The 21,703-nt window shown below is 49.2% G+C and overlaps 1 protein-coding gene across 2 annotated transcripts in view; it reads right to left on the bottom strand.

Annotated features, from left to right (window-relative positions):
• The window catches only part of VWF (von Willebrand factor), a 119,333-nt gene that overhangs the window by 81,998 nt on the left and 15,632 nt on the right, over nucleotides 1–21,703 (bottom strand). For both annotated transcript variants that reach the window (XR_004965910.1, XM_036298336.1), the window contains exons 7-10: nucleotides 9,290–9,506; nucleotides 7,505–7,627; nucleotides 6,340–6,451; nucleotides 4,888–4,934 (exon numbers count right to left, since the gene is read on the bottom strand). Coding sequence is in view for 1 of the 2 variants with exons in the window: in XM_036298336.1 (XP_036154229.1) it covers nucleotides 4,888–4,934; nucleotides 6,340–6,451; nucleotides 7,505–7,627; nucleotides 9,290–9,506 (499 nt within the window). In the remaining variant the exon portion in view is untranslated. The remainder of the gene's footprint in view (nucleotides 1–4,887; nucleotides 4,935–6,339; nucleotides 6,452–7,504; nucleotides 7,628–9,289; nucleotides 9,507–21,703) is intronic.

The following is a 21,703-nucleotide window of genomic DNA, read 5'->3' as shown; positions in this document are numbered from 1 at the left end:
GCCCACGGCCCTGAAGGAGTCAAACGGGGATTTGCACATGGGCGTCTGTCTGGCTCCAGAGCACAGAGCATTGACACCACCCAGTACTGCTCCCCCTCCCCCAGGCTGGCTCCTGCAGCCTTTCACGAGCCTGACTTCATGAGGTCAGAGTCGATGTCATCCAGATCCTGGGCCCATGTGGGCAGCTGGGTCAGGATGTAGAGACGGAGTAGAGGGAAGCCTTGGCTATGAACGGTGATGTGCTGGCCTGACCTGACGGAGGTGTGAGTCCGGAAACCCTAGCAGGGCCTGGGGCCAGGCCACAGGAGGTTCCCAGGGTACCTAGAAATGCATGCTCCCACTGGACAGGCGTGGGCCCTGGCTTACTCATCGTTTTCTCTGTTAGTCGGAAGGGAAGTTTACCTTCCTTCCCGGAGGCTTTCAAAACAGGCAGCTTGAACAGGCAACCCAAGGTTGAATGATGGGGCTATGTCAGAATGCATGAGAAATGATCCCAAACCAAATACATAACAAGTGTACCAAGGCCCCACACCTCCCCTCAAGACCAGGCAGGTCCACAGGCTGCCCACACGACCAGCCCAAGGTAGGTTCTGGCTCTGTCTCACCCTCCTGCCCCACCTGCCCCAGCCACACCCCACTTCACACCATCCCTCCCCATTCTGGGCCCCTGTGGCCACCAACCTGAACCTGCTTGATGAAGCAGCTATGGCTGTGGCTGTGAAGATGAAAATAGCTAACATTTACTGAGTGCTGGCTATGTGTCGCGTCATAACAGTTTCTATGGGATGAGGCTGCTGTTATCATCCCTGTTTTACAGGTGAGGAAACTGAGGCTGCAAAGGATTAAGCAGTTTGCCAAAAGTCAGCCAGCTAATGAGTGGTGAACTGGAATTCCAGCCAGGCCGCCTGCATCCCCAGCCCATGTCCCCAGCCCCAATATTATGCTACCTCTCCGTGCCCGAAGGATTTGGGCCACAAATGGAAAGCCCTCCTCTTACACCTGCCCAGTTCCAGAGGAGTACCTTCCACACTCTTCTGTTGGGAGTCTGAAACCCCATAACCAGAGCTTTATTTGTTTAAGGAACAGTCAGTCCCTCTTCACAGGCATGCTCCTTCCTCATTTACCCTAAGCAAAACATTTATGGTTCAATGGGAACTCAATTAGCAGAACTGCTCTGGGCAGCATGTTTGCAGAGGAAGGAAAGAGAGGCTTAGGGCTACAGAAAGGGAGTCTGCAGGCAATGGGGAGATCAGTTTCAACTGGGGCTGCCTTAATTCCTAACCAGATTAGAGGTGTGAGTGAGCAATGAAGAACAAGAGTACACTGCAGCCCGGATGGCGTGGCTCAGTGGTTGAGCATCAACCTATGAACTAGGAGGTCATGTTAGATTCCTGCTCAGGGCACATGCCCAAGTTGAGAGCTGGATCCCCAGAGTGGGGCGTGCAGGAGGCAGCTGATCAATGATTCTCTCTCGTCATTGAAGTTTCTATCTCTCTCTCCCTCTTCCTTCCTCCATGAAATCAATAAAAACATTTTAAAAAAATAAAAAAGCACATCGCAGAAGCTCCTGTCCCTCCCCATATGGACTGCTGCTCGGCTGGGCAATTTTTTTCTCCCTCCCATTCCCCATACACAACACTGTGCTAGACAGCTTCTAAGATGCCTCCTACAGTCCCCATGTACTGTATTTACATCTTTCTGTGGTCCCCTCACCTGTGTGTAGACATGTTGACTTGTTTCTAGTAAATATAATACAGAAGTGAAGAAGGTCACCTTGGAGATCAGGGTTTTACAAGACCATGGCTTCTGTCTTGGCTGCTCCCCTTCACTCTCGCGACATCACTCATCCTAGAGGAAGCCAGCTGTCACATCATGAGGCAGCCCCATGGAGGGGTCCACATGATGGGGGACCAAAGCCTGCCAACTATGCATGAGTGAGCTTTGGAGTGACCCCCTCACCCTGATGGAGACTTCAGATAAGACCACAGCCCAGTCAATAATTTGACTGCAATTTCATGAGTGACTTAGGCCTCACCCAGACTCCTAACATGCAGAAGCCCTGAGATAAAAGATGTGCGGTGTTTGCTAAGTTTGGGGGTAATTTGTTACACAGCAGTAAACAACTAGTACACTCTCATCTTAATCCAGAGAACCAAAACCCATCTTTTCATTTCTAAGACAACCTCAGCTCCTCCAGGGACTGCAAAGAAGCCCAGTCTGTTCTTTGCTTGGCTAGGCAACAACCAACTAAACTCCAGAACTAAAAATAGAGGACAGAGCCAGGGCTTTAAATAGGCAAGCAATAGCTTAGTAGTGGTGTTGGCAAAATATCAAACCACTCAGGAGACCAGAGTTGGAGCTGGTTATCCTCCCATCAAGGCTTCAAGAAAATGTCTTGCATCCTCAGCAAAGGTATTTTCTAATTTTTGAATTAAAGACCAAGGGATTGTATTGTCTACCCCAGACCAAGCATTCTATCATTTACACAGTGCGTGTGCAAATAATTATTGGATGGATGGATGGGTGGATGACCCTCCCTACAGAAAGTGATTATTTAAGAATTCCTAATCTGGTAGTCAATCTGACAAAACTTAATAAAATGAATTCCTAATTCCATCCACTGTGGCTCACAGATCTTATACTGGAACTGCTTATTATTTAGAACTAGAGGCCCAGTGCCTGAAATTCATGCACTGGGGGGGGAGGGGTGTCCCTCAGCCCAGCCTGCACCTTCTCCAATCTGGGACCCCTCGGGGGATATCCAACTGCCAGTTTAGGCCCGATCCCAGGGATCCAGGACTGCTGGCTCCCAACTGCTCACCTGCCTGCCTGCCTGATTGCCCCTAACCATTTCTGCCTGCCAGCCTGACCACCCCCTAACCACTCCCCTGCCAGCCTGATCTATGCCTAACTGCTCCCCTGCCAGCCCCATTGCCCCCAACTGCCCTCCCCTGCAGGCCTGGTTGCCCCCAGCTGCCCTCCCCTGCAGGCCTGATCACCCACAACTGCCCTCCCCTCCCGACCATCTTGTGGCAGCCATCTTGTGACCACATGGGGGTGGCCATCTTGTGTGAGGATGTGATGGTCAATTTGCATATTGCCTCTTCATTATATAGGATTACAAGTTTTTTCACAGGTCAATTGCAACAACCTCATATGTCTTTCAAAGGACTCCTCAGGTCTTTCACGGGGTTTAATTATGTTAAATTGGAGCATTAATATCACTTGCAAGAGCCATCTTTTGTCCTCTATGCTTCCTTTAAGAATTGCACAGAAGATAAACCAGCCAGTTGGCGATCCCTGGGCCAGATTCATTGACCTACCTCTAGTACCAACTTTCCATCTGGTTCCAGACCTTACCAGTGTAGAGGGCACTGGGTAAGGTCCTAAGTGACCCTAAAGTTACAGACCCCACATATGATCCCAGGTATCCAGTTCAACCCCATGTTAGCCCACCAAAGCCAATAGGGCCTCTTGGGTCCACAGAGAAGGAAGCCTGTTATCTGGATGTTTGCCTTGCAATTCTTTATTGCACTCTACACACATGGGGACCCAAAAGTAGTATCCACCATGCAAGTTGAGGTCTTTAACTGAGTGTGGGGTCTCTCCAGAGGTCGTGAAGGATGGGAAAGATCCTCCTGCAAAGGGATGAATCAAAAACTAGGAGAGAGCCCTAGCTGGTGTTTCTCAGTGGTTAGAGTCAGCTTGTGCACCAGAAGGCCTCAGGTTGTATTTCTGGTCAAGGGCACATACCTGCATTGCAGGTTCCATCTCTGGTCCTAGTCGGGGTTCATGCAGGAGGCAACCCATAGATGTGTCTCATATCGATGTTTCTTTCTTTCTTTCTTTCTTTCTCTCTCTCTCTCTCTCTCTCTCTCTCTCTCTCTCTCTCTCTCTCTCCCCCTCTCTCTCCCTCCCTCCCTCCCCCCTTTCCCTCTCTCCCTCCCTTCCACTCACTCTAAAAAGCAATGGGGGTGGGGAATATCCTCCGGTGAGGATTAACAACAACATCAACAGAAAACTAGGAGGGAAAGTAAAGGGACAGGCAAAAGTAAAAGTCAGGCAGTTGTGACTTTGAGTCCTGCCTCTGTTGTTTAGCAGCTGTGTGATCTTGGGCAAGTGTTAACCTCTCTGGGTCTGTTTCCTCTTTTGTAAAATGAGAATACCTTGTACCTGCCTCATAGGTTGTTGTGTTGAGGAAATACATGTAAAGTGCTTAGCATACTGCCTAACACATAGCAAACATCACATGAGTGACCACAAAGGGGGAAACCATCAGGAGAAGAGCCATGGTCCTTGGAGGGTGAGACAGAAAAGACCTTCGAATGGGCAAAGTTTGCAGTAAATAGAATATAGAGTTTGGGGCCAAACAAACAGAGGAGAAAGCAAATGGCAGAGATTATAAGACTTTTCCTAAATAGATTTTCCATGATGGGGACAAGGTAGGAGAAATCATTTGGTGGTCTGATTTTCCTAGCTCTTGAACCATGCCAAGGTCTTCCTATCAGGCATTCCAGAAAATTCCAGAAATTCTCACTTCAAGCTTAAAGAATCACCAGGCCCTTCTTCCTCTTAATTTTCCAAAGAATTTGAGTCATCTTTGTTCAGTCAACTGTGACCTTGCCATTTTTATAGCTCATTCAACCTTAATCCTTTTTCTTATCAGGTGATGAAATGGAACAATAAAACCTTAGCCCAAGTGCATTCTTCCTCAGCTGGCCAGTGAGTGGGTTAGCACAGCTGGTACCTGAAACCAGAGCTGTGGTCAAGGGGTTGTCTCCAGCCCATGCAGAGAAGCCACCTTCATCCTGCCTTCTCGTGTGGCTAGTGAGGGAGGACATACCTCTTCATTCATAGAAGGCAGAGAATGAGCAAAAGGTCGCCTACCTGGACATTCTTCATTGCTGCAGATCCACAGGCTATTTCTGCAAATGCTGTTGGGGAGAGAAGCACAGGTCATGCAAACGCCAGATACAGAGCTCCCTACATATACCACAGCTCTCAAAGGAAGGGATATGGGAGAGAAAAGGAGCTGATACTGGAGGGCCTTTGTGAGATTAAAGGTGTACAGGACAGGGCTTTGGCCACAGAGGAATCTTGGAGATAATGCCAAAGGGAATAAACCCTGAGAGAGAATTAGACAAAATAAAAAAGCTATGGGGTTTAATGTCCCTATCCAGACACTAAGCAATCAAATTCCTTCTTTTGCCCTGGCCTGGTGGCACAGTTGGTTGGAGCATCATCTTGTACACCAAAAAGGTTGTGTTTTGATTTCCAGTCAGGGCCCATACCTAGGTTGCGGGTTCAATCCCTGGTCAGGGCATGTATGGGAGGCAATCAATGTTTCTCTCTCACATTGATGTTTCTCTCTTTCTCCCTTCCTCTCTCTAAGATCAATAAAAACATATTCTCAGGTGAGGATTTTTTAAAATTTCTCCCCCAAACCTTACAAGCACACACACACACAAGAGAGGAAGGGTGAGCTGTTGAAAGGGATAACACCAAAATCATGTTGGGCAGCCCTCTGAGACTCCTGAGAGACTGCCAAGCAGGGAAAGACAGCAAGAAAAAGAGGCCTGGAGACAAAAGGTGGAGTTATTCTCCCCATGTGCAGGGGCAGGTGGAGTTAAACAGAGGAAACATCCAGAGAAGTTGCATATATATATATATATATATATATATATATATATATATATATAATGCTTTATTGATTGATTTTAGAGAAAGAGGAAGGGGAAGAGAGGAAAAAAACATCGATTTGCTGTTCCACTTATTTATGCATTTCTTGGTTAATTCTTGTATGTGCCCTGACCTGGGATCAAACCTGCAACCTTGGCATTTTGGGACTACACTCTAACCAACTGAGCCACCAAGCCAGAGCCAGAGGAGCTTCTTAATGAAATGATTTGAGCTAAGCAGGGAGGACAGCCCAGCCTGGGCCTGGCCTATTGCAGAGAGCCATGGAGAGCAGGCCTGCATGAGTTTCCATGGGCACTGCTGTTGCCTTCCACCTAGTAGATAAATGATCTCAAGGAGAGAAGAACTGTCTCATTACAGCATAGTTTGGGAGAAAGCTACAGATGTGGTTTGCATGTAAAATACTTCCTTCCCTGACCTTGCCTCCTCTGGGCATATCTGTAATATAATCCTTGTTTTGGATCACTGACTTCCATGCCCTTCCCCCAACATCACCTCCCCACCCCTCCCCACCCCCACCAATCTCAACCTCTTCTCCCTCAGCCCAGGCCAGGTCCTATTCCACCTGCCTCTGCCCCACTGCCCCAGCTTCCCCCCTCAGCCCCTGGCAGCTCTCCAAGACCACACTGCCAAGCCCATTACCAGGTGTTGCAGTCTCTCAAGAGGGAGGCACCTGGAGGGTACCGCTTCCCAGAATGCACACAGGAACACTCTGTGCTTTCCACACAGCGGCCTTCATCAAGGAGCTGTCCCTCTGGGTTCAAAGACATCAAGACACAGTCTCAAACTTGTCATCATCATTACTCGTCTCACAACTATAGAATCCCCATGGGTGACCATCAGCTTAGGGCTTCTTCCAGGAAGCTCAAAGGATTGTTCTGTGATGTTCATCTTTCACATTACAGCAATATGAGGGAGGGGATTGTTAATCTCCACTCTACTGGTAGAGAAATAGGGAAAGAGTTTTATTCAAGGTCCTCAGTAGGGAAGTCATCCAGCCATGGGCAAACTTTGAAATGAATAAAACTAAAAAAAAAAGACCGTACCCTTTTATTTAATGATGTTTACTTTTAATTTATATTAGTTCACACAAACACTCCATCCACGCTTTTGTTCCGGCCCTCTGGTCCAGTTTAAGAACTCATTGTGGCCCTCGAGTCAAAAAGTTTGCCCACCTCTGGCTGAACACTTCTTCTAGGAAGCCCAAAGAACTTGTGTGACGTTTACCTTTCACATTAACGCAAGGAGGGAGGGGAAATAACTCATCTTCATTTTACAGATGAAATCAAAGCAAGAGTTTTGTTCAGAGTCTTCCAGTAGTAAAGTCATGAGTCAAAGCTCACAGGACTCACTCTTAAGAACTGAACGGGTTTTTCACCAAAGCTCACGAAGGCTCTCCTAAGAAAGGCTTTCTAGTATGAAGCTCTTTTTCAGCTGAGCTCACATGGCAAACCCAGAAAATATTTAAAAAATATCTTTCTCCCAGACCAGTTCCCTGACACTTAACTGAGAAAACAAAACTGCCATCAGATTGGGCCACGTGCCCCCCAAACAAAGCCGCTGTTGGCACCCAGGCCATGCTTCTGTTTCCTAGACACACATGCTTTCATGAATACAGTACAACAGGAAAACATTAAAACAAATGCCAGCTCGATCCTGAGCACTCAGTATGAAGACTTTTTAAAAATAAATAAAAGGCCTCTGATTTCGGCGACGGAGACCTCACACAAGTGGCTTTCATCTGGCCTCCCCAGGCCAAGAGCCCTGGCAAGCCCGCGGGTTTGTAAATAAAGTGGGAAGTTATTACCAGGGCAGCTGCAGCCGTCCACACATTGCTCCTGACACACTTCGCTGATTTTCAGGCTCTGGCAGGTCCTGGTGCAAGGGGACACACACTCCTTGTACTCCATGCCAGCAGGGCACGCCGGTCCTGGAACAGAAAGCTCAGCAGTCTCGCCAGGGCAGCTCCCCCCGCGCGGCATCTCACAGGCCACGCTGTACTTAGGCCCCCTTGGTCTGCCCCCCTGTCTCCAGGGCCTCTGAGGCCACCTCCATCCCAGTGACACACAAGATTGTCCCACCCAACCACCCCTCCCCTGAAGGAACATCTTTCATCTTGTAGAGCCTGGCTAAGACCCAGCAGGGTCATCTGGGACCACGACCCCTTCTTCTTAGTCATCGGTTCTCCATGAACAACTTGGCTTTTTTTTTTTTTTTACCTTTAATCTCTCTCCCTTTCAGCTAAAACCCTCTCAGGGTAAAACCACGCTTCTCTAGGCTGAACATGAATGGCCTCCTGGGGCCAAGCAAGGAGTACATGATGTCCTCAACCATCCTCCTCTGAGGGTCCCTCTTCCTCCTAAAACTGTCCCCAATCAAATGCCCCACCTAGCACAAGGCCTATGCCAGTCACACCCACCTTCCCTGTGTTTATTCCCACTGTGCTGCAGGGCTGCCTCCAGAGCCTGTCATCTAAGCATCTGCCCTCCCCGCTGGACCCAGCCACACGTGGGCAAGGGCTGGCTCTCCTCCTCTCTCCAACCCCGTGGCTGTCTGGCCCAAGCCAACTGAAGGACCGGAACTCTTTTCTGGGTTTCACAAGACCAAACAATTGCCCCCAAAACCCTTCTCCTCCAAGATCCATCAGGTATCACCCCATTCCTACTCCAAAGGCCTAAAAAGAACAGCCCCTCCCCCTTCAGAGGAGAGCCCAGCGGCTACCAGCCACGTTCCTCACATTCCCCAGGAAACACAAAAGGCTCTAACTTATAAGCTGAGAAAACACAAGCTGAAGTCTGTGTGTGTGGTGTAGTTGGCTGGCTCCCCCATCTCCATGGGCTGGTGTGACCTGTCTAATTATGGCAGACTGGCTGTTCGTCCGCTCGGCTCTGGTCAGCTGAGTGTCTGGGGAGACAGGAGGCTTCTCCCGAGGTGACCGACAGGCTCCTACTTAATCATGATAATTTGGGGATGGTGACAATGTCAATGACTAGGGACCTGACGAAATTAGAAGGTCAAAACCACAGGCGCCACGAGGTGAGGTGGGGGGAATGTGAGCGCTGGGCCTGCAGGACAGAGGCTGATTTAATGACAGGGAAGGACTTAATGAAAGCCTGCCAGGATCGCCAGCCCCAGCCAGGACAGTTCGGCCAACTCCCTGCTCTGTGACAGGCGGTCAGCACAGGTATTAGCTGAAGCCGCCGCACTGCTGAGATCTGGCCACAGACAGAACTTTTTTGTGTCCAGGGGATGGAGTTTCTGGGAGAGTCCTGGGGAACCAAATGAGGCATGGCGCAAGAACAGAGGCAGGAGAATGGCCTAGAGGCCTTGAGAAGGCCTTTTGAGCCTCATCCCAGACTGTAAGGGAGGGGACTCCCTCTGTGAGCCAGCACTCTGGCCAGGTGACAAAGGGCAGAGGCTGTATAGAAATTGGATGCAGAAACTGGTGGCTCTATAGGCCCTGGCTGGCTGGGGTGTGGTAAAGGCATATGATTGTGGCACCTAGAGATTCCTGTGGGACACCCCAAGTCAGACACCACTTTTCCCCAGGCCCTGAGCGCCTCCCCAGCCAGTGGGGTGGGCAGTGACTTACGGCATTCGGTGTGCTTGGTCCAGCCGTACAGCACCATCCCCTGGTGGGCACAGGCCCGGGCATACTCCAGGAGGGCCGCGCAGGGGCACCTCAGCCCCTGGGTGCAGGTGCACAGAGTCCTCTCACACAGGGCCACGAAGGGCTCGGGGTCCACCAGGGGGTGGCAGCGGGTGAACACCGAGTCCCTCTTCAGCAGCTGGCACTGCTCCCACAGGCCCTGCAGGAAGAAGTGCCACCTCAGTGAGCGCAGCAGCATGTGGCCCCAGCTCTTCACTGCATGCACTCAGTGTTCCCTGAGGAAAGCCTTCCAGGATCTCCATACAGGGACAGTGCCTGCGTCTAGTAGGTGCTTATCAACAGTTACCAAATTAAACAGTCCATCAATCAAAGGAAAGCTACTGGACTTGTGCTATGTGAACTGTACTGAGGCTGAGATTGCCTTAAACCCTGGAAATGCAGAGTCCAGGCCCTTGGACTGCAGCAGCAGTCAGTGTCCCCTGAAGAGAAAGAGCAGAAAAGGAGAAAACAGTGGGAAGAATGCTGAACTTGGAATTCATGTGGAACTCCGCAGGAGGACATGTGACTTGGGAGCCAAGCGTGCTGATCAGCTTCTGTTTTGCACTGACCTGGTCACTTCTGCTCCCTGACATTGACTATAAATGATGAGTGGGACAAGTTGTGTACAGTAGACATTCCTGGGCCTTACCCTTAGAGATTAAAAATTTCAGTATGAGGGGGATGGAGCTCAGCAGTACCTTTTTCCAACATTCCCCAGGAGACTCCTGGGACCAGAGGGGACCAGTTCCCATCATGAAAAACACGCTAGGTTCTACAAACTGTCCCGGAGACACTCTACCAGGCAAGGGCTCTTCCTGGGTTTTAGCACTTTGCTGATACCCTCAACCCAATAACACGAGGCAGGCTTAGAACTGTTGTCATAGATTACTCCTGTAACATGCTAGTATAAGCAAACACTCCTAAGTGTTGTACTGGCAAACATCTCTGCACTCTGTGTTTTAATGATTCTAAATGAACATCTTTTTTCACCTCTCTGAAATTGGAGTGCAGCTTACAATTGCTGTCACACTGGAAGTAGCCGTTTTTTTCTTTCTATATATTTTTTATTGATTTCAGAGAGGAAAAGAGAGAGATAGAAACATCATGAGAGAGAATCATTGCTAGGCTGCCTCCTCCATGCCCCCTACTGGGGATGGAGTCTGCAACCCAGGCAGGTGCCCTGACCGGGAACTGAACCCTGACCTCCTGGTTCAGAGGTTGATGCTCAACCACTGAGCTACAGCTGGGCAGTTTTTTCTTTCTTAGTGATATACTCGAAATAATGCTGTGTCTTAGAATCAACAGCACCGTCGATTTGACATTACACAGTATTGCTACTAGAAATGGGTGTGTCATTTCTTCCATGCACAGACATGCTTTCCAAAGGGAAGCCAGCAGTTAGTGAAAGGACTTAGGCTACAGAGAGAGAAGTATAACGTATCTAAACAGAAGGTCTGAGTCCTGAAGGGTAAACCAGAGCAGATCCAGTCTACTCACACTGTACAAAGGGCAGCCAGAGCAAGCCTGCATAAGCCAAGAGCCAGGGGCCAGGCCTCATCTTTTGTGGCACCATGAAGATCCCGGAGGAATGGAAATCTGACCCAGTGCTGCTCAGCATCCTCAGGAACCACCCTGGCAGCACCAGGAACGTGCTGTGATCCTAGGGAAATCTGTGTCCTGCTCCGGGTGCCACTGAGCGGGGCCCTGCCTCCTACCCAGGCCACACAGAGCCTGCCACCAGAACCAGGCAGGCAGGGCAGCATGTCACAGATGCACCCTGATTGCAGCCGGCCCAGAAAGAGAAAGGGGCACAGGGCCCAGATGGCCCAAGCAGTTGGACGGGGCTGGTTCCCTCTGCACCTTAGAAAGCTACAGCTGTGAACTTGTGGGTCAGAACCATTAGCAGTTCTGCATGTTGGGGGCCAACTGCTGACAGCAGCACTCCCTCCATGGCCCACCCTCCTGACTTACGCCCTTGGGTTTGGACTCCCCAGACCCCTAACCCACTGTGTGGCTGGGATAAAGCATGGGCTTCAGCCCAGCTCTGCCACCAACTGGTGGGGACTGAGACACCTCATTAGAGAAGGGTGTCCTGAGTGCAATGGGAACATTACAGGACCTCCTCGTGGGTGATGTGAACACACAGGGCCTGGCACCAAACAAAGCCATCAACAAAGGAGGACTACTCTGGTGGCCCCATGACCACCAAGAACTCGGATGATACATGCATCCTCCCATTGGCCACCGCACACATTTCACGCAGGGGAAACTGAGGTTTCTGAAGACATTGTCAGGAAGAGTCCTGCCCTGGACCTGTTATGACTTCACATCCCCTGATCCAAGTTCCACCTCTTCTCATGCTAGTGGTGTGACCTTGGGCTATTCCCTTAACCATCTCTTTGGGAAGATGGGGATGAGGATAACAACAGAGCCTACCTGAAGAGACTGAGGTGACGGTTGAATGGAATAATGTATGTGAAGGTTTAAACTAATAACTGGTGACCCCATATCTTCATCATCACCAATATCTTGGCCACCAGAGAGACCCTTTCCACTGCCCCTCCTGCCATTAGGTTTATCCTCCAGCAGGACAGAAGGACATCTTTGCCCTTTTGCTCTGTCTCTATCTCTCTGGGCTGTATAAGGATGAATGGTTGCAGTGGCAGCATTATCACTTCACTACTATCTTGGGGGTTCCCCAGGGAACAGAGGAGCAGCTTTTGTTATTCTTTGATTTGGGAGGGTCACATCTCTCCCGAATCAAAGAATAACAAAGTGGGTTTCTTTCTAGTGGAAGGATGAGAGAGGAGCCGCCCTGTTGTAATAGATGGCCTGAGAATCTCCTGGGGCTCAGGGGAGGAGGCCTCAGCCACACCCTCTGCCCCATCAGCAATGACACTCAAAACATGGGGTTGCTGGACTCTTAAAGAGCAGCTGAGGCCGCCCTGAGAGGGCCCGAAGCTCAGCTCTTGCCTACCTCTTTCCCCACCCGCAAGTTAAAACCAGAAAAGAAAAAAAGAAGAAAGCAACTCCATGGGTTTCTCCTAGTGCTTGCTGAGCTCGCCTGCTCTGTAGGACAGTGGCTCAGAGTCATCCCTGCACCACAGGATTACTTCCTGCAGGTGCAGGGACCGGGCACCTAGGGTTCTCACCAGCAGGACACAATAAAGCCAGAGGAGAGAAGAGACCCAGGCGTTCAGCATCCCGAACCCTGTCAGAGTGTCAGCCTCCAGCTGGCCCCAGTCCGGTTTTTCCTGTTCAGAGGAACAGTGGGAACAGTACACCAGCACATTTCCGGGTAGGTCCCTTGAGATATTAAATGGTTTACAGAAAGTCTTAGAAGAAGGGTGTTTTCTGGCTATTTGTCTGCAGGATGGGAGTGGATTTCTACAGAAACAGCCACCTCCCTTCTTAGTATAATTCCTTTGGCCTCTACCGTTTACACCTGAAATCTGGCTAGGATTTCTTCCTTGGCAGAGACTAAAGGAGGGTTCTTCCCTCCTCCCCCCATCTTGCCCTCCAGTCTTCCTCTTCAGCCCTGGCTGCACTTGGCCTATTAGAGTGACCACAGTCTAAGGCCGGGCAGGACTGCAAGCCACCAGAGCTGCAGCATAGCCCCCCTCTGGCTGCTAGCCCTGCCCCCCAGGCTTCTCTGTTCCACCATAGGTAGCCCTGCCAGCTCCAGCCAGGTCCTAAGACAAGATGCCTCCACAGACACAAATCTGAGTCTGAGCCACACCCTGTCCTCTCAGACCCAGGGCAGAGACATCGGCAGGTAGGAGGTGACCAAACCTTCACTCACAAGATTGGCTGTGTGGCCTCGAGATCTCCAGCAGTGTGTCCAGGTCAGCATGAAGGGCAAACCTGACAGTGTCCCAGGCCAGCTTAGAGAGCCCAGTTCTGGCTGCTCAGGAAGCAGCAAGGCCAGGCCTCCCAGGATCTGACCCTGGCCTACCTCTCTAGTTCATCCCTCCCCACTCCCCATCTCCCAGGTTACCAATGGTTTCCTGAACATATCAAGTTGTTTCGGAGACCGGCGCATCACCCACTCCCACAAACTGACCCTTCAGAGGCCTGAAGACACCTTCGAAGAACCCAAACCTCCTCAGAGAAAGGTGAGATAAATACAGCCTTTCAGATTTGGAAACTGAGGCATGGAGAGGATGAAGCATTTACAACTCAGCGGTTCGAAGAGTGTGGTTCAGGGACTCCCTGCGGACTCCCAAGATCCTTTCAGGGGTCCATGAGGTCAAAATCATTTTCATAACAATATCAAGATGTTATTTGCCCTTTTTGCTCTCATCCTTTCACAAGTGTGCAGTGGAATTTTCCGAGGCTACGTGACGTGTGATATCACAGCAGACTAAGTGCAGGAGCCGATCCGAGAATCCAGCTGATTTCTCAGAAGCCAGAGAGTGAAGAGATTTGCAAAACTGAAACAATGCCATTCTTCTCCCCCACCCTGTTTTTGTTTAGAATATGTAGTTATTTTCATTAAAAGATGTTATTCATGTAAAATATTATGTCTATTGTTTTTAAATAAATTAATATGATTTAAATGTCTCAGTTTTAATATCTAATGCAGTAAATATCAATAGATATAATCGAAGACCCCGAATAGCTGCAGCAATCCTGAGAAAGAACAAAGTAGGTGGGATCTCAATACCAGATATCAAACTGTATTACAAAGCCACTGTTCTTAAAACAGCTTGGTACTGGCACAAAAACAGACATATAGATCAATGGAATAGAATAGAGACCCCAGAAATCAACCCAAACCACTATGCCCAATTAATATTCGACAAAGGAGGCAAGAGCATACAATGGAGTCAAGACAGTCTTTTCAATAAATGGTGTTGGGAAAATTGGACAGAAACATGCAAAAGGATGAAACTAGATCACCAACTCACACCATACACAAAATAAACTCAAAATGGATAAAAGACTTAAACGTAAGACGGGAAACCATAAAAATACTAGAGGAATCCACAGGCAGCGAAATCGCAAACATATGCCGAAGAAATTTCTTCTCTGATAATGCTCCTAGGGCAATGGAAACTAAAGAGAAAATAAACAAATGGGACTACATCAAAATAAAAAGCTTTTGCACAGCAAAGGAAACCATCAACAAAACAACAAGAAGACCCACTACATGGGAGAACATATTTGCCAATGATACCACCGATAAGGGTTTAATTTCCAACATTTACAGGGATCTCATGAAACTTAACAAAAGGAAGATAAACAATCCAATAAAAAAATGGGCAACGGACCTAGATAGACACTTTTCGAAAGAGGACATACAGAAGGCCGAAAGACATATGAAAACCTGCTCAAAGTCACTAATTATACGAGAGATGCAAATCAAAACGACAATGCGTTATCATCTCACACCTGTCAGAATGGCTATCATCAACAAATCAACAAACAACAAGTGTTGGAGAGGATGTGGAGAAAAAGGAACCCTTCTGCACTGCTGGTGGGAATGCAGACTGGTGCAGCCACTGTGGAGAACAGTATGGAGCTACCTCAGAAGACTAAAAATGGAACTCCCATTTGACCCAGTGATCCCACTACTAGGAATATATCCCAAGAAACCAGAAACGCCAATCAGAAAGGATATATGCACCCCTATGATATAATCGACATAAATAAAATCTTTGGCATCCTCATTCATTTTTAAGAGTGTAAAGGGGTCTTGAGATTAAACCATTTGCAAACTGCTGAACTAGCAAAGAGGTGACTCAAACCTTCATTCCATCCACAGGCCTGTCACCTGCCACCAAACCACAGTTTATATGGTCTTCCACACCCTCAATGCACCTACCCCACTTTGTTTCCTAACAGTCAGCATAGAAGACAGTTCAGTGGATGTAGCACAGGTTTAGAAGCCTGGTTGCACTGGAGTTCCAAGCCCCTACCAACTTCCAAAATGTGTGACTAGTAAAATCATCTTGCCTTGCTGCACCTCGGTTCCCTCACTTTCAAAGAGGGAGAGTGTAGAGGAGGTGGAAAGTGGCCCAGGATCTATTATTTCTTTCTTAGTCATAGGACCCCCGGTTTCCAGTTTTTCCCTGCACACACAGGCACTGGAATAAAGATTCCATTCCCAGACTCCCTTGCAACCAGAGTAGCCATGTGAGTAAGCTTTGCCCAATAGAATAGAAGCAGAAGATCCTGTGAAACTTCCAGGAAGTGTCCTCAAAGGAGAGGTGCTTCCTTCTCCATCCGTTCTCTTCCTACTGTTGGATCGTGGCTCTGAGGCCTGAGGCTGGAGCCACCATCAGGGCCATGGAATAGAAGCTCATGCTGATGACAACGGAGAAATAAGACAGAAGGACCTTGGATCCCAGCACCATGGGCGGGGTCCTGTACTGGCCCTGGACATCCCACCCCAAGCTTCTTTACAATGAGAGGGAAATAAACCTCTGTGATGCATAAACCATAGTTACCTAGGGTGTCCTGTCACTCACGGCGGAACCTGCTCCTAACACAAACAGCAATCCCTGCCTTAGATGGTTGCTACAAAATAAAATGAAATAAGATCACACAGGAAGGTAATCAAGTGCTTATAAGTATTATCATTGGCCCACTGTCAACATCAGCTCAACGGTTCGAAAATGGCCTCTCCTCAGCTCTCTGCTAAGCCAACCTGGCAGGGAGACAAAAGGATGGTCAGCTAATTAGCACACTTCCAGCATCTCCCTGGCTCCAATGCCGGGCATCAGCTCCTCTGTCTTCCTTCATCTCTTGTCCGTGGTTCTAGAAGCTGGCAAAAGAGCTGCAGCCCCAGCTCCATCAATCCATGACCTCACCCTGCCTGGGTGGGTGTGCAGACCCACTTGTGGCCCATCTAATCACATTTTCAGTTCATTAAAGAAAGCCAGACCTCTTCCCTGGAGATGCCACGCCAGTTCAAGGGAGAGGGAGAGAAAAGAAGTGCATCTCCCCAGTGGCAGATGGGGGAGGGGGAGAGTGAGGAGAAAACACAGTAGCAAGAGATCTGAAGCTTAGCTATTGTGTTTGTTCCCGAAGAGCTGACAAAGGAGAAGGGAGGGGGGCATTCCTAGGACCAAAGTGAACAAAGAAAGGAGAGGGTAATATATAAAGTTCAAGATTGTTCAGCCAGGCCCTGATCTTTCCAGCCCTGGTGTGGGTGCCCTGCGGCTGCCCCTGGAGGAGGTGTGGAGGCGCCTAGAGCCTGAACTGGTCCAAAGCAGTGGGTTCAAGAATTTGTCCCTGGGGCAGGGCATCGTTTCTCATTGGTCAGACTGCAAGGATAGATGGGGAAGGGTTCTTGAGTCTATTTATAACTTCTAGGCTGGCCTGGGATTCCCACCCACATTCCAAGATCTGGCTCACAAAGACCCCATGAAACTGGTTGATAGATTTCCACCAAATGGATGTTTTTTGCAGAGTCAGACATTCCTCTCTCTGAGATAGTTGGGGTATAGCCCTCATGAGAAGGAGCAGCTGGATATGTCCCAGAAGCCCCCAGCCCTCCAAAGGACCCTCCTCACCCTCTGTCCTGGTCTCCTGGGGGGCCTCTGAGCAATTCTCAGGGATCGAGACAGGGCTCAGCTGGCTGGGAGGACAAGGGCCAAGTACCAGCCCAGGGTTCCAGTCTGGGGTCTGCCTGAGCTCTGGGGATGGAACCCTCCACCCATTCTGCTCACAGGGAGAAAAGATAATCAGCTCTTATCACAGAGTTGATTCCCCTGAGCATCCATTACGCTTACCATTCTTTTGACAATTCATCATTTACTACCCAAGATAGCATGTGTGTGGTTCTCATTCATGATTGTTCAATTTCTCCTATGTGCCTTGCCCCTTGAGCAAGATTGCCAATCCACCTTGCACAGTTTTAGTATCACCCAAACCACACAACATGTTTTAATAAATACGTACTAGTGGGCACCATCGGATTCTTGCTCATTCTTATGCTCACCATGGGAAAGGAGAGGGAAAGAAAGCCACTCTGGGAATATTCTGTTAAAGGTTTTTGAGATTGTTGCATTAGGGAGGCATTTGAACTGAAAGCTTGAATACTAGAACCTTATCTGTCCCTCCTCAATGGTTTGTCAAATATGTACCCTAAAAGGCCAAGTACTGTTTAACTTGAGGGCAACCTTTGAAACCTTGTGGCAGCCTCTGATCCCTACTATAAGGCCAATCCCTCAAGACACAGTGACCACGGTCACCCCTGCCCCACTGCAAGCCCATGGGCTCACTGTCCCATCTCCTGCTTTGCATTCAAGGGAGTAAATTTTCACTAATGGGGAAGGGTGCTCCTCAGTGTTGAGTAGAGCTGTTTACCTTGCAGAGGGAAGACTGAGATGCAGAGCAGGGACGTAAGTAGATGAGGACACAGAGAATCAAGTGGAACCAAGCACAGCACCCTAGATCCTTGGACCTTAGCAAAGCATACAAAGTAAATCCTCACTCCTTAGCCTAAATGTGACTGGAGAGGCTGAGAGAACAGTTCTCAACCAGCAGTAGGGATAAAGGGGAGGCTTGTGTTCAAAGCCCAACTCTGAGCTAAACATCAGTCGGACACAGTAGGTAGGCACCCTGAATGTAAAACCAGGCCAGGTCACGGTGCCGTCCTCTGACAACTAACTCCTCTGGAGGTCCTGGGTCATAAGGGTCTTCCCTTGAGATTTATTGACTTTCCCTGGACCAGACTCTCTGAACACAGTCTCTCTATGAATTATAACGATTCTACCAAGCAAATGAATGGAACAAAAGTCTTCCCAATCTCCAAGGAAAATCCACTCCAGGCCAAACACCCAATTTAGTGAATGGAAGAGTCAGGGAGTAGAAGCAGGGTGCCAGGAGTAGGTCTGGCCCCTGAGCCCCACAGCTCTGCCAGAGCACTTAGCACCTCAGTCAAGCCAGAGCTCAAATTACCTCTCCCCTGCTTAGTGAGCTCCTTCCCAACACAACTGTGAGCAGAAAGAGTACAAAGAACTGGGTCCCTCTTTTGAACCACCATAGCATGCCTCCTCAAGAGCACAAAGAGGCACACCAAATACCCATTTTGTTGAGGACAACATAATTCACTCCTCACATCCCCATGAAATATTGCCTCATGAAATAAAGCCCATGGACTCATTGTCCCTTCTCCTGCTTTGCATTCAGAGGAGTGAATTTTCTCTAAAGGGGAAGGGTGCTCTGCTGAGATGAAGAGCAGGGACGTAAATAGATGAGGACAATATTTCATGAGGATGTGAGGAGTGAATTATGTTGTCCTCAACAAAGTGGGTATTTGGTGTGCCTCTTTGTGCTCTTGAGGAGGCATGCTATGGTGGTTCAGAGTATACATGAGTATTTACAAAGGTTGGCTTATGCAGGACAGGTGACTTCCTGGAGAAGAGGATTACAGGTGCACAGCGTGCTGCTTCAGAGGAGGGAGAGGGGGACAAAATGTGAAGACATGAACAGCAAAAGGACTAAAGGAACAAGGGTTGTGTTCACTGTATAAAGGCCAACTTCAGAACCAGTGGAAAACAGGCAACCTGGGACTATTCACAACTGATGGAAGTACCATTGGATGGGAACTCCTGAATAAGACTTGGAGAAACTAGACTGAAAGGATCTCCCCCCCCCCCAGCATTCAAGGTCACTTGGGGAGGGCTTTAGCTTCAAGTGAGGATAAAAAGAAAGGAGAGATTTATCAGGGAGCCAAGATGGGCTGCCCAGGGCTGAGCTCTGCAAGACAGCTGGAAAGATCTCAGCAAGGATGCCTCAAAGATTAGACTCTCAAATCAAAGCTAGAGCATCACCTGTCTATCAGGATAGAGCTGGGGGAGCATGCATGCAGTGGGCAAGGGGCTGGACTCGGTCGCATCTAGAATCTCATCCCATTCTGCATTATTGTGAGTCTGTTTCTAACATTGATGAAAAGAAATTTCTTCTGCTCCAGACTCCTGCCTGAGGTTGATGCTGCTGACGGATGATTCGCCACTGGGGTTGAGTAATAACTGGTGCCCTCAGTCTTCTCCAAAAAGACTGGGCATCTTGAGGACCAACTCTGAGGAGATATAAGGACAGGACTGTGAGGGCCAGAGGCATGAAGTGTCCTCACATTCAGATGGCAGCAGCAAAAGCAGGAGATGGCTTTCCCATGCTAGGGAGGTGACCCTGAGGAGGAGGATGGTTGCAGGGACTATGCCTCCCAATGGATGTGAAGCCAAGGCCATGGCATCAAGTATAGTCTGCAGGCCATACAGTGCACAGTGGCAACACACCCAAGGGGCCACCATTCACATCACAGACATTGTATGTGTGCATGTACACTCTATGTCCTGTTATGTTTATGATGGCAACTTCCCAGCAGGTGGTGGTAAAGTGTCTTGAGGAAGGGCTGCCTTTTTCTAGTTAACAAGAGCACTGTATGGACTAGCCCAGCCTCCTGGAGCCATAGTTTTCCCATTGCAGATGGATCTGCCAGACGAAGACAAGATCCCTTCACAACATTCAGCCCTTGTTGACATTCTCCAGTCAGATAAAATTTAAAAAAAAAAAATTTTTTTAAGGCGACCTAAGGATCTTTCTAAAATGTTTACTGTGCAGTAGATTTGCCGGCAAATCAACATCAATTATACGAGCACTTAGAGCTTGGGGTTTTTTATTACCAGGCCTGCGCCCTGTGCTCCGACTCCAGCAGTCCTGCCCTGTGTTTGAAAAGCTGAGAAAGCTGCAAATTTGCATGCACTCAAACAAGCCATTATCAGTCCCAGCAGACAGGCTCTGGGTTTTGTTGGCATAACAAGGGAACATTCATCCCTGAGGTATTAGTAATATGACCTGGCTCTCAGAAGGAGCTGACTCCTTGCTACCATCCTGGGAAGACAAGGAAGCACCAGAGAAGTGGGAAAGAGACTCTGCAGGCTCTCAAGGAAAGTTCTTAGGTAACTGTAGTCTGCCCCACACAGCACTCTGCCAGTGGGAGCCACACTGGCACACACGTGTAAATGATCCCACTTACAGACCTGACTTCTGAACCGGAGGCCCAGTGGGACCAAGCCAGCAGCGCACACTTCCAAAGATCATGTTAATCACCTCCCAGGAGAGAAGTCATGGCATTTCCCAGCCAATGAGGGCGCCCCAGTCACAGACCATCACAGCCTGATTGGCTAAGGCAAAGCCAGGCCTCTCTTCTCAGGTAAACAACCTGAAACCTGGCCCAGAGGAGCAGGTACCTTGGGAGGTCTGGCGTGTTTGGGGGCCTCCGCCCAGCACTAAGACCTTAGTAACCAGTGTCTTAAGCTGTTCCCAAGACACTGGTTAGCAGGGACTTGAACGCACCCAGTAGACAAAGTGAGTAGCAAACTTGCAGCTGGAGCCCCCAAAAGGGAAAGAAACAAGGTTTCTGGTGGATTCTCCTTCCCTCCCCTTGGTCTCTGGGAGACCAAGTGCTCCGTCTCCCTCCTCAACTGGGCCTCAGTGTCAGGTTCTCCATTTGAAAATCCTGTCTTCCCCTCCCACTTCTACGGGTAAATGAGACTATTCCTTTGTATTCTGAGGGTGAGGGAGCATTTGCTCAGCACCAAGCTGGCCTGTGTTTGCAAAATAAAATGTAACAAAGCTCATATGTCCTCAAGAGTTGATTTGGTATAAGGTACATGCACGGCTCCAACCCCACCTCACTGGCTCAGGCACCCCCAACCTTGATCTCACCCCTGCCTCAAAACATTAAAGGGCAGGAGGGGCAAACCATCAGCCAACCACAGAACTGTAAGCTTGGAAATAAAAGAAGGAAATGATAAAATCCCTCTTCCCCCTTCCTCACTGTACCCTAAAGGGCACTCAATCTGAACTTTACCTGCTTAACAAGCAGCTCTAGAAGGAAGTGGGTCACTCCCCCACCCCTCAGTGTGGATGGTTCAGGAACCTGGTTCTCCTTCTAGACTCAAGCTGTGCTCAGCTCCCCAAAAGGAATGGGGTGATAATTGGGAGGAAGGAAGATAAAAAAAATGGATTGGGGAGCCTATGCTGAAAGTGCTGTGTGCTTGTCCTCCTCCCCGCTCCCCTCTCACCATGGGAGCACTCCAGTAGGAACACAGACAGAGGGAGGACACTGGGAGGTCTTTCCCACCTAATGTGTCAACCTCCCAGCACCCTGCACAGGATGCACAAAGGCCATCTCTGCCTGCAGAAGGTGGGGGCAGGGTGTTGCCCACACCCTCCCACTCCCATTCCCTTCTCTCCAAGTGGAAGGTTCGGGTTCGTGGGATCATACAGGAGAAAGAGCTGCTAACTAGCTACTGCACAGGTAGAAATGAGGCTGTGGGAAGGATGGAAGGTGCCACCATCTGATTAGGAGGAAACCAGTGATGTGTCCACAAGCCAAGG

This window comes from Myotis myotis, unplaced genomic scaffold (assembly GCF_014108235.1).
Source record: "Myotis myotis isolate mMyoMyo1 unplaced genomic scaffold, mMyoMyo1.p scaffold_m19_p_3, whole genome shotgun sequence".
Taxonomy (NCBI): domain Eukaryota; kingdom Metazoa; phylum Chordata; class Mammalia; order Chiroptera; family Vespertilionidae; genus Myotis; species Myotis myotis.
Note: the sequence above shows the minus strand (reverse complement) of the source record. Positions and strands in the feature narration are given on the sequence as shown.